This window comes from Protobothrops mucrosquamatus, unplaced genomic scaffold (genome assembly GCF_001527695.2).
Source record: "Protobothrops mucrosquamatus isolate PMUCROS unplaced genomic scaffold, P.Mucros_1.0 scaffold43, whole genome shotgun sequence".
Taxonomy (NCBI): Eukaryota; Metazoa; Chordata; class Lepidosauria; order Squamata; family Viperidae; genus Protobothrops; species Protobothrops mucrosquamatus.
In genome coordinates this window covers 48,845-70,461 of record NW_015386425.1, presented here as the reverse complement: position 1 = coordinate 70,461, position 21,617 = coordinate 48,845, and the positions used below count along the sequence as shown (strand labels likewise).

At 37.6% G+C, this 21,617-nt stretch overlaps 1 protein-coding gene across 1 annotated transcript in view; it reads right to left on the bottom strand.

The window, feature by feature from the left end:
- Positions 1-18,786, bottom strand: part of LOC107283568 (testican-1-like) — a 352,953-nt gene extending 334,167 nt beyond the window's left edge. The window contains exons 1-2 of the mRNA XM_015811500.1: positions 18,766-18,786; positions 18,090-18,257 (exon numbers count right to left, since the gene is read on the bottom strand). Of these exons, the coding sequence (XP_015666986.1) occupies positions 18,090-18,257 (168 nt within the window). The 5' untranslated portion in view covers positions 18,766-18,786. The remainder of the gene's footprint in view (positions 1-18,089; positions 18,258-18,765) is intronic.
- Between the last annotated feature and the right edge of the window lie 2,831 nt (positions 18,787-21,617).

The window sequence follows — 21,617 nt, the reverse complement described above, 5'->3', positions numbered from 1 at the left end:
ATGTAACTGGGTAAACGGTGAAATTGTCATTCGGGTGCATTACTTTGTGAGTACAGAACTCAGCAATAGATTAACTTGTTTTCTTTCATTATGTAAATTAGGTAAGCACTACTTTTTTTCCAGATTTTGGTACAGTGAGGTATCAGTAGCTTCAATCTATAAACTAAGGATTTGCTTAGAGAGGGACGTAAAGCACTATGACGCAGTATATAAGTCTAAGTGCTATTGCTGTTGCTATTTTGCAACTGTGGAATGGGATTTCCTGAAGGTTCATGAACAAATCTGAAGGCGATCAGATTAGGTTCCATTCTGCTTTGATGAAGCTAACCTTTACTGCAGTGCCAATGTAAAGATCTAGGACAGGGGTGTCAAACTCGCAACGTCATGTGACCTGTCGCGACGTATCGTGACTTTTTTTCCATTGCCGACAATGGGGAGTGTGCGGTTTCGGCATGACGCATCTGGCCTGCGGGCTGGCAGTTTGACGCCCCTAGGGCCTGGAGCTGTCTTTACATAGCCTTTCTACTTGCATCAATGTGTCCCATAAGACTGGTTGTAAGCCTGCAAGTTTGTTCCAGGCAGTCCAGACATAGTGGCCTCTCATCCACAAGACAGTATCCTCTTACAAGAAGTATTAAATACATAGATCTTGGGCTGCCTGAAGCAGGAATTTAGTCCCCTTAGGAAGAAACTTGGGAAGGGGGAACTGTGACTGGGCACATCCGCCTTGAACCAGGCCACACTACTTTGGACACCACTCAGAAGCAGGCTGTAATAGTAAACATTGTGGTGAGCACAAAGGCCATCAGAAGAGTGTTTCTACCTCTGAAAGAAAGTTCTGACAGCAATTCAGCTTTGGGTGTGGAATTCTAGCTTATCAGCTTACTCAGAGACAGTAGGAACTCTAAATGAGTCTAATATCTAAAAACCACCCTGAAGTTTCTTTTGATTTCTAAAGATGAAATACCAAGAACTTTACCCTGGTCCATCCACAATATAGCTTCAAAAGCTCTGAACTCATTAGATTTGATGACCTACAATTTCCTTTGAGACTGGCACCAGCTACTGTATACTCTCTGTCTAGGTACTTAGTACAATTCATGCATTTGATCCAGACTTTGCTTGATTTGTAAAGCCATCTCTCACAATTCTTGCTGTACATTTCTCCAGCAAAGCAGTTATTTTTTTTCCCCTTACCTTGCTGTTTCAATTGCCTTATGAAATCTATACACTCAGGAAAAAATGTATCAAGTTGCAGTGCTCAATAATCCAAAACTAATTACAAATATAGCATGGCATAACCTCTGACTTTGTTGTTTCTCTTTGTGGTATCTTGCAAAGAAAGATTGCCAAATTTATGTTTATCCATTCCTGGCAAGCTCGCCATGAAGGTTTGCATAAAAATAAATAGCATTAAACAGCAAGTAACTTCAGTTAAAGCAGCATAATAAAATAAGTAAATAGCATGAGAATGAAGGTATACATAAACTTTGTAAGATAAGGGAATGCTTGCTTAAGCAGGCAAGTCTTTACATTTGTATTAAAATCAGCCAGTGAGGACATTTACTCCACCAGGGATAAGAGTATTCCACAAATTTCTTGTCCTCCCTCAAAAGGTCCTGGATCTTGTTGCTTTAGCTGGACCTAGAGGATAAACAGAGCTCATATTTGATGACACAACTGGGAAGTCATTCCTTTAAATAATAAATATTTCATTCATAAACTTCCTGTAGTTTAAGCATGATTTTTTTAAAATATTCCTTGCTAACTGCCTTGTCAATTAAAGCAAAATCTGTTTTCTGTGGAATAAAGAATCAACATAGAATCTGTTATTGATTGCTTTAAAAAAGAGAGATAGAAACCACCATCAGCTGGTATCTTTATCTATCTAGCCATCCATCCATCCTTTTCAATAAATCCCATTCTGATACCATACCACACAGAATTTTGAGCTAAATTTCAAACATTTCAACAAACAGGAAACATATCTGATGTAAAGCTTTTCGTATTTTAGAAATTCTTTCTCCATTAACAGTAAATGAGAATGTGTGGGTGCAGGAGTATGTTTCTGTTTGTCTCTTTCAATTGCCGCCAAATATTTCTTCAAATAAGCTATCAACAAAGAAGCTGCCATGGGAAAGGCGTGCTTCCTAGCTCCCATAAGGTGGCAATGTTTAAGGGAAGAGATTAGGAGCATGCCCACGCAATCTAATGTGATAGGATGGGTAGATAACTTTAGCAATAATCAAACAATCTATTTCCAAAATAGCAAAGCAGATATATAGCAGAAATTAAAGGGAACAAAACTGATTCAAACCACTTTAGGTATTTAAAAAAATATGTATGTGTAGAAACCATAGATGTTAAATCAGAGAGTTTACACGAAAGGAGAAGAATTTTGTGGCAAATGAGCATTACCTCAATTGCCAGGATCTTTCTCTCTAGAAGGATCCAAAAGCTTACTTCTGCATTAACTGATTTACCTTATATACCTTCACACACACACACGCAATGCACACATATTGATTTCATTCCCAGCTTTCCATTATAGCATTTTATAGGATTCATATAATAATAGTTTTGATGAAAGTTATATTGCACTGAGTTATATTATTAATAACTAATGCTTATAAAGGCACTAGTTTTATAAACTACCAATGGTGCTTTAAAATAGCTATTAGAAATTTAAAATTCAAAAATATTAGTACATTTTCAAGAGAATCACCACAACAGGATAAGAAACCAATTAAAAAAACCATTCTTAAGTTTTTAACTGCCTGAAGTTTAAAAGGAAATTGCAAAGAAATAATTAGAATAAAATTGCTCGTTCAAAGGCCACTATGGAACAAAAAAAACTTTCAAGGGCTATTGCTATACTATCCTCACAAACAATGCTGAAACTACAATTGTATTAAAAGTACTTGATTCACAGGTACTGTAGTTTTATAACTAGCCACAGCCATACATGAGCTCGGCTAGCCTTGACACGTATTAAGGAGGGAGAAACTAAATTAAAAGAATACTGAAAGAAGAAAAACTGAAGAGGAAAGACGTGTGCTAAAAATGATATTCTTAGTAGTAATATATAAACCACTTTGTAGCCTTACCAAAATGTTATTTTGTTCGCAGACATGCTGAAGTAATAATAAGCACAGTGAGATCGATATAAAGGTCATGACAATGATAAATCCTCATATTGTTACAGACTGTAAAGTATAATGTTGGTGAGGTGGGAACCAGGGATTCCCAGGTTAGAGAGAGATATTATAAAACATTCACCAGCTGCCTCTCACTGCCACCAAGATATTGGCCAAATATGGTGCAGGAAAAAGCCTAGAATTTAAATTATGTTACACAGATATAAACGAAGGCACTGATTTCACTGAGCAAATTATTTGTATGTTTCTCAACTTCATTCTTAGGTGCAACATAGTCTAATTTAGCTGAGATGTAACTGAGAGCTTTCTGTCAAATGCCACATAAGATATTAAGCAAGATTTACTGCTACTTTTGATGTGAACCCTGGCATTTTAAATAGTCAACATAATATCATTTACAAGAAAGTTGGAATTGGATATTCATGTGATAAAAGTTTCTTCCCCGTTTATTTATTTTTTTAACATTCTAGATGTGTTTCTGCAAGAGCAGAATATTATGCTTGCCTTATTTTATGCAGTAAAGAAAGGAAATATTGGAGTCAATACTCCCAAAGGCTAAACCGATTAAGCATTCCAGAGTGAGAATTCTAAAACAGTTCTTGTTTGCAGATAGTATGAGACATTTACTATTAAACTGATAAATTTAGCTGATAGGAATGCCATACTTCATGCTGGTATTTTGTATTCATCTCCATTCTTTTATAAGGGTTTTTTTTACCGATAATTACAAGTGTAACTGAGACCAGTAACTATATCACTAAGCGCCATGGTCATAAAGCAAAGAAAATCACCTGACTATGCTGACTTACAACAGCAGTTATGGTAATACTGTTTGTACTTGTTAAGTATGATGCCAGTGGTGGGATTCAGCCAGTTCGCACCACTTCAGCAGAACCGGTAGCTAATTTTTTGTTTCCCAGGCCCAGAATGGACTTCCAGAAGCGGCATCCACACAGAGAACTGTTTCTTCACATATTTGAATCCCACCACTGACTAAAACTTACTACTTTCTGTCAGCTTCCCCACTGACTTTGTTTGGCAATCAAGTGACTTGGGATGCTGTGACTCATAGATCTGTGTTGGTTACCAAATGCCCAAATCATGTTCATGTGATCTTGGGGGTGCAATGGCTGCAATTTTGAGGACCATCCCTAACTCTCCCCATTCAGCACTGACATAACTTTAAACAGTCGTTACACAAGTAGTCACTAACTGAGATTATCCATACTTATTTTTCTTTCTTTTTTCAAAATTAAAACCAAAATTCCATTAAACAAAGAATATTTCTAAAATATTTATTGGTTTTGCTACCATCATCAAACATTTTCCCGGTATGATAATACTTTGTTATTAGTTTCTATTTTCCTCTATCAACTTCATTTCTACAGATGAGGTAGGATGACTAAATGGAATATACAGTAGGAAACATAGGGAAACATCACACTCACTCTGTTAACAGGAATCAAATCAAGTTTTAGTAATAATGTAAAATGGGCTACAAATACATTTTCTTAATATTACAAGACATCTACAGGTTATAAATTTTTGCCATCTTTCTAGTATGAAATATGCAGCCAGATACTCACATCTCTAACAGATACTGGAGATTTTTCCTAGAGTTAAACCTCTGGGCTTTTTTCAGGCTCATCATCCCACCCTTGCTACAAAATTCTCAAAATATAAACAAGGAAGAATACCCTGCATGCTATGATTGACAGTTCTAATACCCAAATATCAACTGCATTCTCATATTGACACATAGCTCAGCCAGATTGTTATAAAATGTTTCAATAGCTGTTAACCTAAATGATGCATCATTATTTTAGCCTCTTATTTGATTACCAACTTTTAACAACTGGGCACTATTTACCTACACTAACTATCTTTTCATGTCTAGCAGTGTCATACTGAAATTAATTGGGAAAGTCTTGTTTGCTTGTATATTCATTCATCAATTTTCTTAGCCATATGATTCAAGAATGACTCTGGGCAGCTAAATAGCTGGGCAGTGGTGGGATTCAAATATGTGAACAACCGGTTCTCTGTGTGGATACCACTTCCGAAAGTCCATTCTGGGCATGGGCAACAAAAAATTAGCTACCGGTTCTACCGAAGTGATGCGAACTGGCTGAATTCCACCACTGCCTAGTGGCCCTTCTTTGAGGATATCAGTGTGATGAAAGTACACCCACTCATGGTTACAACATAAAGACACGACTATATGAATATTGCTTTACTGCATTGTATATGGGATAGAGAGCAAGAAAGAGATAAAATACAGAGAGAAAGAGAAATTCCTAACCATCACAGGAATAGGAAAATGGAACCTATTACAGAGACATAGCAGGATCTCTCTCACTAGTTGTGTTCAGAGAAAGACTGGACAGTCACCCCTAATGGATGCTTCAAATTGGATTCTTGCAAAGATGATAACCTAATTGTCCTTTCCCACTTCTTAATTCTATGATATTAGGCACAAGAAAGAATCCCCTCATGGCAGAATCTTTCTTCCTAAACAATCCTGTTGCTCTTATGTTTTTGCAGTCTTTTGTTCTGTTTCTTATCATTCCTATTGGGAAAATATATGACCTACAAGGACTAGATGACCTACAAGGTCCCTTCTAACTATGGTATTCTGTATATAGGATTTTAGGTAGCATACAGGAGATATAATTTGCAAAATAGCATAGAAGTACACATTTTGACATCCAGGAAAGAAAGATAAGCTATAAAACAGACATGTCAAACACAAGGCCCAGGGGCCAGATGCGGCCCGTGACGTGGTTTCATGTGGCCCGCGAAGCCATCCTGGAAACAGTGAGGGAATGGCCCCTGCTGCCTTGGCTCCAGCCCTGGCCGCCTGGGAGCCAATGTACAATTTTGTGGCGGCCATCTATGCTGAAACGCATTCAGTTTTAGCTCCACAAGGCTGTCTGGAAACAGCAAGGGACCGGCCCCTGCCCCGTTGGCCCTGCCCCCTGGGTGCACGCTGGGGAGGTGTCACCCTTTGTGAGGAATGAAGAAATGCACTATCGCCTGGAAGTGGCCAGCAAATGGTCCTCGCCTACTTCACATATCTGGCTTGATGGGCTCCAGGGAAGGGGTTTTGGCAGGCTCTTCCAGTGGACCATGCCTTGGTGCTTGTCCTGGTCCCACCTCCTTCTGCCTGAGACCCTCAGATCTGTCCCACTCCTGCCCTTGACGCAAACAATGTAGAGCTGGCCATGCCCAGTAGGCTGCACCCATCCTGACTACACCTACCCGGCCCCCCGAGGGCAACCGCAATGCTGATGTGGCCCTCAATGAAATTGAGTTTGACACCCCTGCTATAAAAGATTAAATAATTGGAGGTTACTGATGTTCTTAGAAGTTATAACAATATAGTTGTATACAGTTAGAAGTGTCATCTATTTTATTAGAACTTTTCCCCTTCTCTATGTACTTAAAAAAATATCTAAGAAATAAAAATACAGTATAAAAGATGACTGAATTATCTAACATGGCATTATATTCATTGTGGTGTTAAGATAAATATAAGCCACCTCACGTAGATAACCATCCAAAACACTGTGTATGTTCATTTTTAAGGCAGCTGAACCTAAATCAAGAAGAAACTGGAAAACTGAAACCAACTGATCCAGACAATATAAGACTAGATACAATAATCCATTCCAACCTCTTTGGGATACAAAAATAATATATCTGTTAGATTAAAGGAATAAAGTGCTTTAGAGTGTTTTCATGCACTTGAGGAAATAAACAAAAGTTCCCTTTTTTCATTTAGAATTGTGGAAAGGATCACTTCATAACTAATTACCAGTCAGGTTTTGTATCTAAAATCTCATAGTACTGAAGAGCTCACACAGACCTTAGCAACAGTGCCTCCAGGGCAACAAACTGCTTTCCTAGGTAGATTACACAGACCAAAGAAACTATTTTGTTTTGCCCTCTAGCTTCCTATGTACAATTTGTGTCATGGTGAAATGCAGACAAAATCTTCTTGCACTTCCTGGCTTTGAAAAGTTAATGTGAAACTGGAAATAGAAGAAAAGAATAAACTTCTTTTTTTTTCAAATGAGAAATGTGCAAATATTTTAAAAGCCAAAAGCTTTTTTCTATACTCAGATGTTTCATTAATTTTTCACTTTTAAAAACAGCACTGGATTTTATTATGCTATGGATGTTTAGAGTAAATTTAAACGAGACATTCACACATACCTACTGTCTACTTTAACTAAACAAGTGAAAGAATACCATACCCCATCAATTAAAATTCTCCAACACTTCTAACTTGCAGAATAATTTGTATCTCTGGAATTATTTAAACACAAAATCCCAAACAGAGGCTGATTTGTCCAAAGATATTTCACTTCACATCCTAAGCCTATGGAAATAAAATAAGCTAGTAACCTTTTAATTCTAAATTTCTTCCCATCTCTCACAGTGGTTCTCAAACAAATATTTTTCAATTCCTTTTACATAGCTGAACAATTATTAGATTAAAAAGTTTTCTCCTCAATGTAAACCTAATACAAGAAACTAAATACAGTTAAGTATTACTTGTAATGTTTTAAAATTAGGTCTGTGCCATATGTTCCATCTGTGATTATGAATGCAACAAACATTTTGTATTAGCTCAGCAAAACTGGAAACTAAGTTAATTATGTGTGCTTTTTCAGCAAACTGACCTATAGTTCTTTCAAATAAAATTGATACTCAAGTCACACAATGTAATAGTTTAAATATCAAAATTAAAATTGTCCTACTACTTCTTTATTAGGCAAAAACCTGTGCTAAAAGAATGAAGCTATTCAAGTAAGGGCCTTTAACAAATATATGCTTGTTTCTCTCCTAATTACTAACTTTAATTTTGTGACAATATCAGTGATCTTTATCACTACTTTCAGTAAAGAAGTTTTTATTATTTAAAATGATCTCTGCATACATAATATATAGCAAATTTTCAATGGAAAGGTATCAAGTTACGGTTGTATAGGTAGACTTTTAATGACCATTTAATGACCCATTAGTTAAATATTATGGCCTACCAAGAGATTGATAAACATATTGTTTCTGTTGTTTTCAGGCAGATATCAAACTAAACACTAATTCATAAAGTTTTCCTTTGATAGGTAAAAAAAAATAGTACAAGATCTACCTGGTAAGTCAGTAAATAAGAGCCTGAGAAATGTGAGAGGGCAAAAAAGGTAAACTAAAATCCCATGTGTCTAATTAAATTGAAGGAGAAGAAAAATAAGGAAGATTAAGGTAATTACATGAGTCATTATTAGATGTTCAAAATAACTGGGAGGGAAACCCAACCTGGAATAAAATAGGCGAGGTAGAATACATGATCTCAACTAAGAAATACGATTTTCCACATCAAGACAATGTATATTGTACTAAAGGTCAAATCAGTTTTAACTTGATATTTTTGGATGCCAGTTGTCAAAGGAACAATAGTGGTATTAGGAAAAACTTCTATCTGAAACTATGGAGTACTGCTTCTTAAAGTAGATATGTTGAATGATGTCTAAAGCTACTCCCAACAGTGTATCTCTGCTGCTATTCATATAAAGGTAACAAGAAAAGAACTATTTGAAGTCTGTAAGCTGTGGACACATTTTGAATACTTTAGAGTGTGCTGTGTGGATCAAAAGCTAAAACTATTTGAAAATGTCTTTCTACTGGAATCATTTTTAAGATTTACTACAATCTGCCCATATGGGGACAGCACAGCAACCAAGTGTTAATTTAATATAGAAACAAAAGCTTTCCGTTTCCTTCCCACAGCTGCTATGAAGGAGACGGGACTGCATGAGCTAGGAAAACTGCTAGACATAATTAAGTATTAAATCTTAGTGTAATTGTTTGTTCCCTGGTGATAAAAAGAGGAAATAATTTCCAGAAAATACTAATAATAAATGCACAATGGTTCACTCTTTATAAGAGTAAAATCCAAGCTCCAGAAAGTCATATCAAGATGTTTGTGACCAAGTTTGGTTACTAAGGTTTCCAAAAAGTTGCAAAAATATACATGTGTGGTATTCCTCAATTTGAACTATTATCATGGGAACTGCAATTAGCTGTTCATTAAGTTATGCATGCTTGGCACCATGCAAAACTGGATTAGCTACCACTCACCTTGGCTAGAGGACACACCTTTTGGGAGCAGAGCTACAGGCAGAAATTCTCCTGTTCTATTTGAGGGGACTAAAAGGGAGATCCTGCACATACATATGACCATTCATTTGCCAGTTAAAATGAAAGAGGAGCTTTCATCAAAATACTTGAGATGAAAGAACTGAGGACTAGGACTTGGGGATAGCAACATCATATTGTTGCTATCAACAATATCAAGAAGAGACGTACTATCATGACCTAATAAAAGTTTTTTTCTTTTCTTAGAAATCAAGTGAGCCTTGGGAGGAAAAATTGTTGGGAGAATTGGTAAGTGTCTTTACCAAGAACTATACACATGAGGAAGAAGTAAACCACTCGAATACATTCCAACATTGTTTATCAGATGACAACTGCCTCATCACCTGTTCATTCCTGAAAAAGATAGCAGTAGCACTTACACTTATATACCTCTCCATAGTGCTTTAGAGCATTCTCTAGGCAGTTTACAATGTCATCATATTGCCCTCAACAATCTGGGTTATTTTACCAATCTCAGAAGGAAGGAAGGCCGAATCAATGTTGAACTGTGGATAGAATTAGCCTGCAATACTACATTTAACCATTGCTGGAATAAAGACTCTTATTGATGGATGACAAACAGAACATTCTTAGGCATAGAAATAGCTTACACCTTGTTCTTTTTCTTTCTTTCTTTTTTTAAAAAAGGAAGTCATTTGAAAGGAGCAGTAACTTTTCTTCTTTTAATGCTTGCACAAAACTAGAAATTTTGTTTAAAGGCAGTAAGGGACTGTGAAGGCCACATGTCATTTGATATAACTGGCCTGAACTGCAACTCTGAACTTTTAAAGTAATGTTTATTATTAAATTATACTTCATATTTGACATTCCATTCCTACAGAACTGCAGCCAATTCACCCTTGTTTTCTTAGAAGCCAATGGGTTCCCTAACACTTCGTTGTAAGAAAGGTAATGATGCTTCGGTGAGCCTGGCAATTATTTATGGCATGCTATAAGAACCCCAGCTTTAAAGACTCCTATAACATTTTTACCTATTTTTGGCATCTTTGCTTTGGCCAGATCGGAAAAGACTCATATCTACCAATACCATGCAGCTGAGCAATGATATAACACTTAGCCGACTATTAATACACATAGGTTAGAGCTAAGTGAAAAGACTTAGGTAAAACAACTATTTGAAGCTCTTTTACAAATGTGGTGGCCACATGGTTTAATTGTTTAATTCTGTATCATGTTGAATTCTAGATCATTGTTCTAGCATAAACAGAGCTCTTCCTAATAGTTGCTATTATTAATGGCATATGAAGCCACTGAGTCATGCAAACTGCCTCATCAAGATGAAGCCTGCTGCCTCTGTAGAATAAAATGATAAAATGCTTCAGGACTACAAAGTGCAATGCTTTCACATATGCTACACATCTGCATTTAATCCTCCATGGAACTGCTAGGAGGCTAACCAGAATTCCGGTGTGCAATGTCATTTTCCATTCAAAAAGAACCACAGAGGCTTATTAGTAAGGTTTATTATTAAGAAGGAGTTAATTCACATTATCCTAGAAACTGAATACAGCAACATTCTAGCAACCATGGATGGGCAAGTGAATTTATTAAAGTGGAGTCTCTGAGAGCTATTTGATCCTCTTTTTCCCAGAATGCAAGACCAAAGACAAGACCCAGTCCTTTTCTAGAATGACTAGAAAATTTTCATCTCCTGATTGTTAACTCTTTTTTCCCTTGGTCCTTTTATACCGTGATTTTATACCCAAGATCTCTTTTATACCATGTATATACGATTAACATCTAACTCTATTGTTTTATGCTGCCTTTTCAAACCCAGCACTCAACTGTCTCCACACTGATTTGCTCTTGTCATATTCCATTAAGCATAGGAAAGCAAAACAAAAAGTTTTTGAAATCTAAAATAATTATTTCTGAAAAGAAGGGGGCAGGAGAGAGAAATCACTCAATATTTTACTGAAAATGTTACTTCAAATGTCATCAGAACCCTGCTTTGCCTTATATGTACAAAACATATTTTTCTGGGTTTTATGATTAATACTGGCTGCATGTAAAAGTGTTTCATAGAACAGTGAATCAGCTGTGCAAATCTTTATATCAAAATCAAATAACCCATGTACTTCATCCTTCTGGATATGACAGCACTAGAAAATAATAGAATTCTTCTGCGAGTCAGGCTATTCACAGTAAAACAAGCTTAGAAGTGGGAGCTATCACTATGTACAGACAAATTATCACTCCTATTTGAACAGGGATTATTTGTGTGCTGCCACTGGGGGGAAAATGCCACTACAACTTGTTTTCTTTTTGTAAGAGAATTTATTTCTTAGATTTTTATTTCACTTTTCCACCATGTGTGCAAGCATACATAACATTTTTTTTATTATGTCTGCACAACAGCAATCTCATCAGGTACTGTAGGCTGGACTGTGAGAGTAACTGACCTAAAGCCTCCATTGCATTTCAATGGCCAAAGTCTCCCTGATCCTAGCTTTAATCTCTACACTAGAGGTTCCCTACCCCTGGGCCACAGCCCACTATCGGGCCGTGGCCTATTCACAACTGTGCTGCGTGAGCGGCGGGCTGGTGCTCATGCACATGCGCGTCAGTCTGCCGCTCTTGCGAGTCGAGCTGCATGTGTGCCGGCCTGCTGGTCATGCGGCCCGATTCCCCTCTCCCCCTCCAGCTGGACTGCCAAGCCGCAAAGGTTGGCGACTGCTGCTCTACTACACCATATGAAACATAAAAGATTGTTCATTGTGATGCTCACTATATTCAGGCAGCAAGCTAATCAATATGTGTATATAGATATGATGCCCAAGTATCTGCAAAGTATCATCCCACCAAAGTTATTTCAAAAATATAAATTATTATTGCATTATCCCATTAAATATTGAGCCTACTCAGAGGCAGGAGGGAAAAGCAGAATTGCACAAAATTCAGTACTGCTACCAAAGACATGAGGAAAAACAGGGGAAAAAACATGAGAAGAAGTCACTAATTTCACAAAACAGCTAGATGTGACCTTTTTTTTTTTTTTTAAGAAAAAGGGGGATAATGGTAGCTTTTTGTTTAGAGAAATTAACATGTTAAATATATAGATTATCAGTCTCTCTACCAGCATATAAAAACCTTATTTGATTCTACAGGACTTTCAACACTGTAAGATGTTTTCTCAGATTCTTGAACATGCCGATGTAACTAGACTTAAATGTGGAAATTCCAAGTTTAATAACTGCACAGACTATCTGAAGATGACCATTAATTAATGTGCTGAAGTTATGAACTTGACTGATAATTGGTTGTAAATCTCTCACTACAATATAATCTTATGGGAGACCAGCTAAATAATAATTAAAGGATTGGTGCACTTTTGCATTTCTGGTTGGATCATCCATTGGGACAAAAAAGAGGCAGACAGTTTGGAAGAATGACAGAGAGTGGTAGAAAGGCAGCCATGATAATTGACCAGTATTGCCGTAGCACAGGGGTATCAAACTCGCAACATCACATGACGTATCGTGACGTATCGTGACTTTTTTTCCCCACTGCCGGCAATGGGTTAAGCGCGGTTTTGGCATGATGCATCCAGCCCGTGGGTCGGCAGTTTGACACCCCTGCCGTATTTGAAAACTGGTAATGCATCCTCTGTATAAAATAGCATCTTCACTGAAATTTATGAAATTATGGTATTCCATTGCATAATAATGAATATTTTTTCTATTTTTAATGAGCTTGATTCCAGCAATTTTCTGCTGGTTGAAGTATTCTCTTCAATTCTGCTTCGGATATTTTGGTTTATAAGAGATGGAAAACCATCTTAGCCAATTCTCTCTTCTTTTAACCTCAAATACTATAGTATCTAGTTGTTCTAGTTGATATACCAGATTTTTTTTCCTAGCAAGGGGGAGGGAGGAAGAGGACTTGCAGAAGGAACAGATCAAAGCTTCTCTTCCCTTTGATCCATAGTGCAAATTCTCTCTTCTGGATTACCCAAGCCACACAGATGGAAGGAGCATTTCTGTTTTTACAAAACATATCATCAAATTGTGTTGAATAAAAGCACTATTCTCTGTTTTTAGAGGTTTTTATGATGGCTTCATGAGCTCCTTCTTCTAGTGGAAAACACTTGTGCAGCTATTTTTCTACAGCACTTGGAGCTTTCCAGTTCAGCTGATTACCTTTTGACTCTGCTGTGACACAGAAAATAGGCTTCAAGTACAGAGACCAGTGTGGAAGGGTGTTTATGGCATTAAAGAGTTCAAATCGACCTTTGATTATAAAACTCACTGAGTGCCTTTGGGTCAGCTACTTTCTCTCAGCCCAATTACTCAACATGTCTCTTTTAAGAAAAAGAAAAGAAAGGGGGGAATCCTATGAACAGTATACTGACTTCTCAGAAGAAAGTTGGAGATAAATACATCCCTACAAAAACTTATTTATATTTCCTATTTCTAAGCCACCCATTTCCTTCAGAGATTGTGGCTGGACTGTGCAGGATGTAGATTCTCGTAGTCAAAAACTCATGTCTTCATTCTACTTGATTCTTCTCCAGTCCAGCTAAAGTCAAGGTGAGTTAGGAACTAGATGGCATAAGTTTATTAAATAAAAAGAGTGCATGCCGCTATATCCCAGTCATTTTTATTCTGAGCAGTTCACTTTCCTCTTTGCAAAAGTTAAATTGCCTGTTTCCCTATTTCACCATGTTTCTTTAAATTGGATCGATCAGCGATTATTTTTTCCTCCCTCACTATGAAAACAAATGCAGCAAGGCAATGCTGAGGACTGGCTGTAAACTGGCTTTGTAGATTTCCTTTGTTCAAGAGAGAACATTGATCTATTTACGGGGAGCATTGATAACTGCAAAAATGGCAACAATAAGGACACTGGTGGGGTACTTCTGAGGTTTCATGGGATAGAAACAATGGCTGTGTTGAGGCAGCTTGTTGCTAAATTTGGGATACTAAATAAAGCTCCACCTTCCCTTCTACAAGTAACTGCAGCACATGAGAAGCGAGATCCAGATTGGCCTGTGGACTTCCACATACCAAAAGCAAAAATATCTGCAATGGGGTGCAGTGGTAAATGGAGGACCCTACCATGAATCAAAGCCCTTTTGTATATGGGTTGGACACTGCAGCCCCCTTTTCGTTCAGCGGTGGATGGTTCTGGATGAAATACAGGCTTTTAGCAATATGCTTTTCATTTTGTTTTAGAATTTTTCCAACAGAGTATTTTGACCGCTGGCTCAGGATTTCAGTGTCAAGATGTAATTTTCCATTTACCTCTATCCATCTTTAAAGGCTTATCTCTTCCATGTAAAGGATGAACTTGCACATTTTATTTGACAGTTCACCAAAAGCCAAAGTATTTTCCCTTTGTTTGGCATTATAAATATTTCAACTTATAAAAAAGCTGGATTATTGGAACTCATTCCAGAGATCTAAACTCTTAAAACTATTTTCACTAAGACACAGGAAAGTCACAGCAAAAGGCTACAGCATTGTACAGATATTGGAATAGCTATGTAAGGGTTACTTCCAACAGGAAGCCACATTCCACTGAGACCAGAGAAAGGTTGTTTCCCTGTCTTTTGGCACTACCTTACTTCAAAAAAAGCTAAGCAAAATCAGATCTACTTAACAATTGGAGAGCAGAACATTGTGAAATCCAAGGGAGAAGAACTAATCTGGGAGATCAAAAAAATATTCTGAAAGCAATGGAAAACTACACTTGTTCAGGTGGTCACCAGGGGTGAATTTCACTTAATGAGATTTTAACTTTTAATATCGATGATGATTCACATGACTAAGTGAAAACACACAAGTGTGATGGAAAGTAGAAAGCATGAGAAACAAATTCCAAACAACTCTATCTTGATTGGATTAGGTGCAAAATTGAAACAGAGAGTAGCTTTGACAGGCTTTCAACATTCTGTTACAGCACCTCAACCATACTCAAGTATTTTCCAAGAGACTTAGAGGCCATATATCCTTTACCTCAAAGGGCTGACAATAACATTCTGTTACTCCTAAAACAAAAGGGACTGCTCCCATCTTGGTTTACTTTGTATCTTTGACATGTTTCATATTCAAATAAGAATACAGGTAGTCCTCAACTTACTGACACAACTGGGACCAGAATTTCCGCTATTAAGCAAAGCAATTATTAAGTGAGTCATGTCCAATTTTACATCTTTTTTTGCCATGATTGTTAAGCAAAACACTGTAGTTAAGTGAATCAAATAGTCATTAAATGAATCCAGCTTCCCCCACTGACTTTGCTTGTCAGAAGCTAGCTAGGAAAGTTGCAAATGGCAATCACATGACCCCAAGATGCTGGATGCCCCTTTCCAAGTGTCCAAATTTTGATCACATGACTGTGAGGATGCTACAGCAGTCATAAGTGTGAGGACTGAGTTGTAAGTCACTTTTTACAGTGCAGTTATAACTTTGAACAGACACTAAATGAATTATTGTAAGTCAAGGAATACTTGTATTCATAAGAACATGTCTAAGCTCAAATTTTCCATGTCATTCTACAGTTGAGGTAAAATGTCATTTAACAATGGGATCCATGCTGTAAGAATATTTGGTACATAAGCCCCAGTGAAATCAGTTGGGGTTTCTCAAACTATTGTTCATTTTAACTGGCCAGAAGTCATTACATTTTTCAGGAGATGATGTCTCTGCTATTCTTTCCAACCCCAAAAGAAAAATTGCTTCTGCAACCACAAGAAAAATAATAGCAGCCTTGCCAGTGTGCTGTCCATTATAGAAGAAGCAGTTGAGACTACGGCAAACAGTAAGCACTGTTCAGCATATTAGCATATTCTTCATATGAATAATAGTGCATTGTTTTCCATAAACTGTGCAGAATGTTTTACTGAAAGAAATAGAGTGGCTTATATGACACCCATTTTTAAATGTGCTTTGAAAAAGCATCTTTCCTTGGTACCATTTCAGACAGGCAATCTATGCCACTGCAATCTGGAAGCCTCTCTCCCAAATTTATAGTGTCTGGTTGGTTTACACAGATGGCAAAGCAGGCTTATGAAACAATCTCAGAATTTTATTTCACCAATTAACCTCATGCAGGTTTACTTTTTGGTCTAGAACTGGAAAAATACAGAAGGATTTGCAAAGAAGAAGAAAACCGAAGAGTTGTTGTTTAGGCTACAGATAAGCCTTCATGAAAAGAGAAATTATGAATTGATTACTAAAAATAATATAGTCGTGGAAAGTTTTATTTGCACCTTCCCCATATTTATTTCAGCATGTCTGCATTCTGATAAAAGCTTAAAAAGATTGAAGTATATTGAATCTACCCCTGAAATAGGTTGACTTCTTGTTGACTTTCTGTCTATATTTGTTTTCCAGATTATTTTATTTACTTATGACTAAACAGAATTGTATCACTGAAATTTTTTATATGAGATTTGATCAATGGCTCTTTTGTAACTTTCAAAAGTAACATTTCTGATTGTTTGTTTCAACTTAATGAAATTATTTCAAAGATGGACATCTTTGACAAATCACTTTCTATAGTATTTCTAAATTCAGTTTTGCTCAAAGATTAAGGCTGCAATTTATACTTCATGGACTTTACAATAAGAGCACTTATTCTGACTTTATAGACTGCACTTGATACTTTTATCCCTAATACATCCTGAAATTCATCATGTATTTAATATGTACCAAACCTGAAAAAATATGACCAAGGGAGATTGAATTATAGCTCAATTCAATTGGAAAATAATATGGTAATTTACAGACTTTAAAAAGTGGAACTAGAAAAGTTGACTCCATTTTAACATTTTGACTGTGCCACTGCACAAGATCTTATATGATACAGATAAGTGGAATACCTAACTATTGCAATCCTATGCAATCCTTATTGTTGTCAGAACACTCTGTGGTGAACAAGTTAGCTGAACTACTATCCTGTGATTCATCTGATAAACCATCTCACCTATAGTAGTTACATAATATTATGGACTTGACTCTTCTAAGGAATTACAAGTGGTTAAGATCAAACTGTTGTTAACTGATGTCAACACAAACAAAACCCGTCCCATTTCATTCTCCTCCCTGGCTGATGAATAACACAAATATCTTCAGTTTTCCCAAAGTTTCACTTAGAATATCTTTTGCTGCCCTGCCACAAAACAATATGCTGTGTCACAACATAACCTATAAAGATGCATCTGAAAGTGTCCCTGAATTATGATCATATCTAATTTGAAAAAAAGAAAAGAAAAAATACAAACCCTTTCACACAACTGCTCAGAACAGCATGCTTCTGATCTCCCTACCACCCACAGCAATAGAAAGCTTCACCAAGATGGGGGGTTCGGTTAATAAATAGTTCTGTATGTAACTGTCAGGATTTCACAGTGATCAATTTTGCAAACCAGCAAAGTTCCTGGAAGTCTTAAATGAAAAAGGAAGACCAAGAAAACTAACCACTTATCTGAAAGCATACCAAAGCACGCATGTGTGTACATGCACAAGTGTGCACACGCGCACACGTGCACGCACGCACGCACACGCACACACACACACACAGAGTAAATAAATAAATAAAACCCAGGGGATTTTTAAAGGACCTCCTTCCAACACTACAGTAGCAGCCACAACAGATGTAGCCATGTCCTGTCCACTGAAGAGTCCCTTGCAGAGAAAAAAATCCCAGGATACCTTTTTTGAGCAATACACATACTGTACCCACATGCATAGGAATTCAACTTACATCTCTGAATTTGTTCCAGTATTTATCTTTGTCGTATTGGGAAACGGTGCTCAGCCATTTGTCATTGTCCAAAAAATTGCCATTGTTGCTGCTACGAAGGGTGATCTCTGGATGCCTGCCCTCTGCTTGCAGAAAACACCAAAGCGCTACGGCTAATATCCTGTACATCTGGCCAAAGAGGAAGAAAGGAAGAGTGGGAAGGATGCGGAGAAGGGAAGACGAATATCCCTCCCTCCCCCGGCTCGGTCAGCCACTTTAAAAAAAAAAACAAACCCCAAACAAACAAGAGTTCAAAAACCCAGCGGGGAGAGTAACAATAGGAGGGACAACGTGGGCTAGCCAGGTACGGTGGGGAACGGAGCTGCCTCTCACACCAGCTTCCCCGTTGTGCAGAGCGCCGAGGGCCACCGAGCGATTGGAACCGAACTGCCAAACACAACAAGCAGCAGTCGCAGAGAGGCCACCAGCGGTTGGATTCTCGGCAAAGTTTGAGGCGGCCAGGTGGGGATTTCTTTCTCCTCCCAATCCCGCCCTGTGTTCCCCGCCAAAAGCTCGCAGCAGCCGCCCCTCCGCCGGGGAGAACGTGATCAAAACCGAGGCGGGCGGGCGCGCGATGTCCCTCCGCCAGTGAAGCCACCTGCAAGTTTTCCAGCCGGGATGCTCTAGTTCTACTCACCTTCAGCCGAGATGCTTCGCTGTCGGGAGCTGCGTCGCTCTTTCCGTCCGCCTCGAGTTGCTCCCCCCCCCCCTCCCTTCCCCTCTCTCTCCGGCTTGGCTCGGAGTAAAAACACCGGGAAGCCCGCTGTAAAGCTTCGCCCAGCTGCTTTGTGCGTGCTTGTCGTAGTGTTGGGTTTGGGTTGTGTGTGTGTTTGTGTGTGTGTGTATGTGCGAGAGCGAGAGAGAGCGCGAGTTTCCGACGAGCTCGGCGTGAAGCGTCGAAATCTGGCGCCACTTAGTGACCGAGTTACGGCACTGCCGCTGCTGGAGCAGAAAGCAAGCCGGTTCCCGTCCTGTCTCTTCCTGGGACTGGCTTCCCTCGAAGGCCGGCCCTTTTGGAGCTCATGGGAGCGTTTTGCCTCGGACGGTGGCCTCGTCTCTTAGTTCATAGATTCCCGAAGACGTGGCTCGGTTACTGTTGGGTTATTGAATAGGTTGCAGTTCGCTGGGTTCATGTGCTGTGTTGTAAACCATCCTTTGCAAAGCGTGGTAGCTAGTTTGTATATAAAAATAAACGGTTTAGCAAAATCTATAAACCTGGCCTGGGTCTAACCTTTAGGTCCTATTGTATTACTGCTTAAATAGAATCCATATAGCAATTTTAGGTATCTGTTAGAAGACATTGTGATGTCATAAAAATGATACAATTATGCATTTGCATCATGGCATCTAACACAAGTAGATAGGATACATCACATCATTTGCTTGATTATGTCATTTGCCCCCCCTTCCCCTCCTGCATGGATGCTCTTGCTACCAATTACGTTTCAGGCTGGATTCACATATACCGTAATGTGATTAATTTGATTTTGATTTTGTGCAGTGTTTGAATTGTACAATCTATTATGGCTCAGATTTGCAAATGAAGCACAGGCCACAAAGCTTGTTACATAAAACACAATCAAAATTCTTGGCTTACAGAATATATGAATTCTGTATAATATAAAGTCCTGTCTGGAACATTTCTCTTCTGGTTGCAGTAAACCACCATGTGATTTATTTTGTGACTTTAGCGTTTAATTGTCAAAACGGGATAAAAAACACATTTGGCAAAATTCTTTAATAAAAAAAGTAGTGAATCACCTTGCTGTATTTACATTTATGTACATCACCATCCAGTCTATTGAGTTCAGCAGCTACTTATATGCAGATATGATTTCTCTAGAGCAGATGTCCCCAATCTGATGATCTTCAGAAATGTTGGGAGTTCAACTTCCATAAATCACAACTGCCACAATTGACATATTAAAAATGTGGCATTGAGGGCCCTGTTACTTGGCTTTATTATTAGCTGGTTAATCATCATAGCTGCTCTTTGTACTTATTTATTTTGTGAACCCTTTTAATGTTTTTAAATTGTTTTATAATTTTAAAATTGTAACCCAGAGTTACTTGGTTGAATTGGGTGGTTATAGAAATTGAATGAATGAATGAATGAATATTGCCTACCTCAGGTCCTTGGAAAGGGCTTGATAAGTAGACAGAAATGCCAAATCCAGTCTAAACATATGGCTGACTGTCCAATGAACCATAATAATAAAGAGCAACAAGCATGAACAAGTTAAAAATGTGTTTAATCCAACTTTGGGTTACATCCAAAGAGTTAGAAAATGGCTAAAGAGAAATCTGAACAGTGGAAAAACATCAAAACCATCAATATCTGGGCCATGCCTGTGATAGGATATTGTGAGACCAACCATAATAGCAATACCTTACACTGTGTCATAAACTGTAAGTATTTAAATAGGTTATTTCAACTGTGCAACATTTTGGATTTGATTAAAAAATATACTTCAAAGACATGAGTGCTTTAAAGAGCTGCAGAAAAGTGCTTTGTTTCTGCTCTTCTGTATGCCAATACAACTTTTTTCATACTGAAAATTACTGTTTTTAGGGTTGATGTAATTATATCCTATGTTGAGAATAACTCAACACTAGGTGTTCTCTGAAATATCCTTCAGTTCTAAATAATACAAGTATAGCATAGTTCTAAGATGGAATAACAATTTCTCTACCAAGAACTTTAATTTCAGACTCAAGATTAGTGCCCAGATGATACATTATTTGATTATTTGCATTGCTGAGAGTTTTGTGCACCTTATAGTGTTTTCCATGCTAAATGCATGTCAAGAAAAATGTATAAAGATTAATCGAAAGGTAGCTTCACATTACAATATTTTGATCATTACAGTACTTAGTGTTATTGTACACACAGGATTATATTAGTCCAGAATTCCTCTCTTTAAATTTAGTATAAATGCCAAATGTGTATTTCATTAGAGATAAAAAAAGGTACATCTTCATTGTAGTGATAACTATAAAGTTATACTGCTGTAATTCAGTATTTTTCTAGAAGATTTTTTAGTTGTTTATTCCAGATATTGTAATGCAGATAATGTTTGCAGAAGAAAGTTTTTTGTATGTTTTTGTGTTTACCCAATTATGACATAATTCCATATTTCAAATACTACTAATCCCTTCTGATCCTACTCAGCCTGAGATCTAAGTTTAATCTTTGACAGTGATTCACATACTTCAGCAGCTGCAGAACATCACAGCTATTTATCATTCACAGTAGTAATAAAACATTTTTGCCTGTAAATGTAAAAATGGATTTATTTTCAACAACTGTGTCCAATTCCAGTGCTGAGATTTGAGCAGAGTAAGATCATCTGATATACAAGGGAGTTTCATTATTAAACCAGTAGAGATCCTAGAAAGGTATGATTTTCGATTTCCCTGTGAGTTCTGTTGAATATATAGTCAACAGACTGAAGGGTGCAGCAAAGAACTCAGTATTGGTGAGAATAT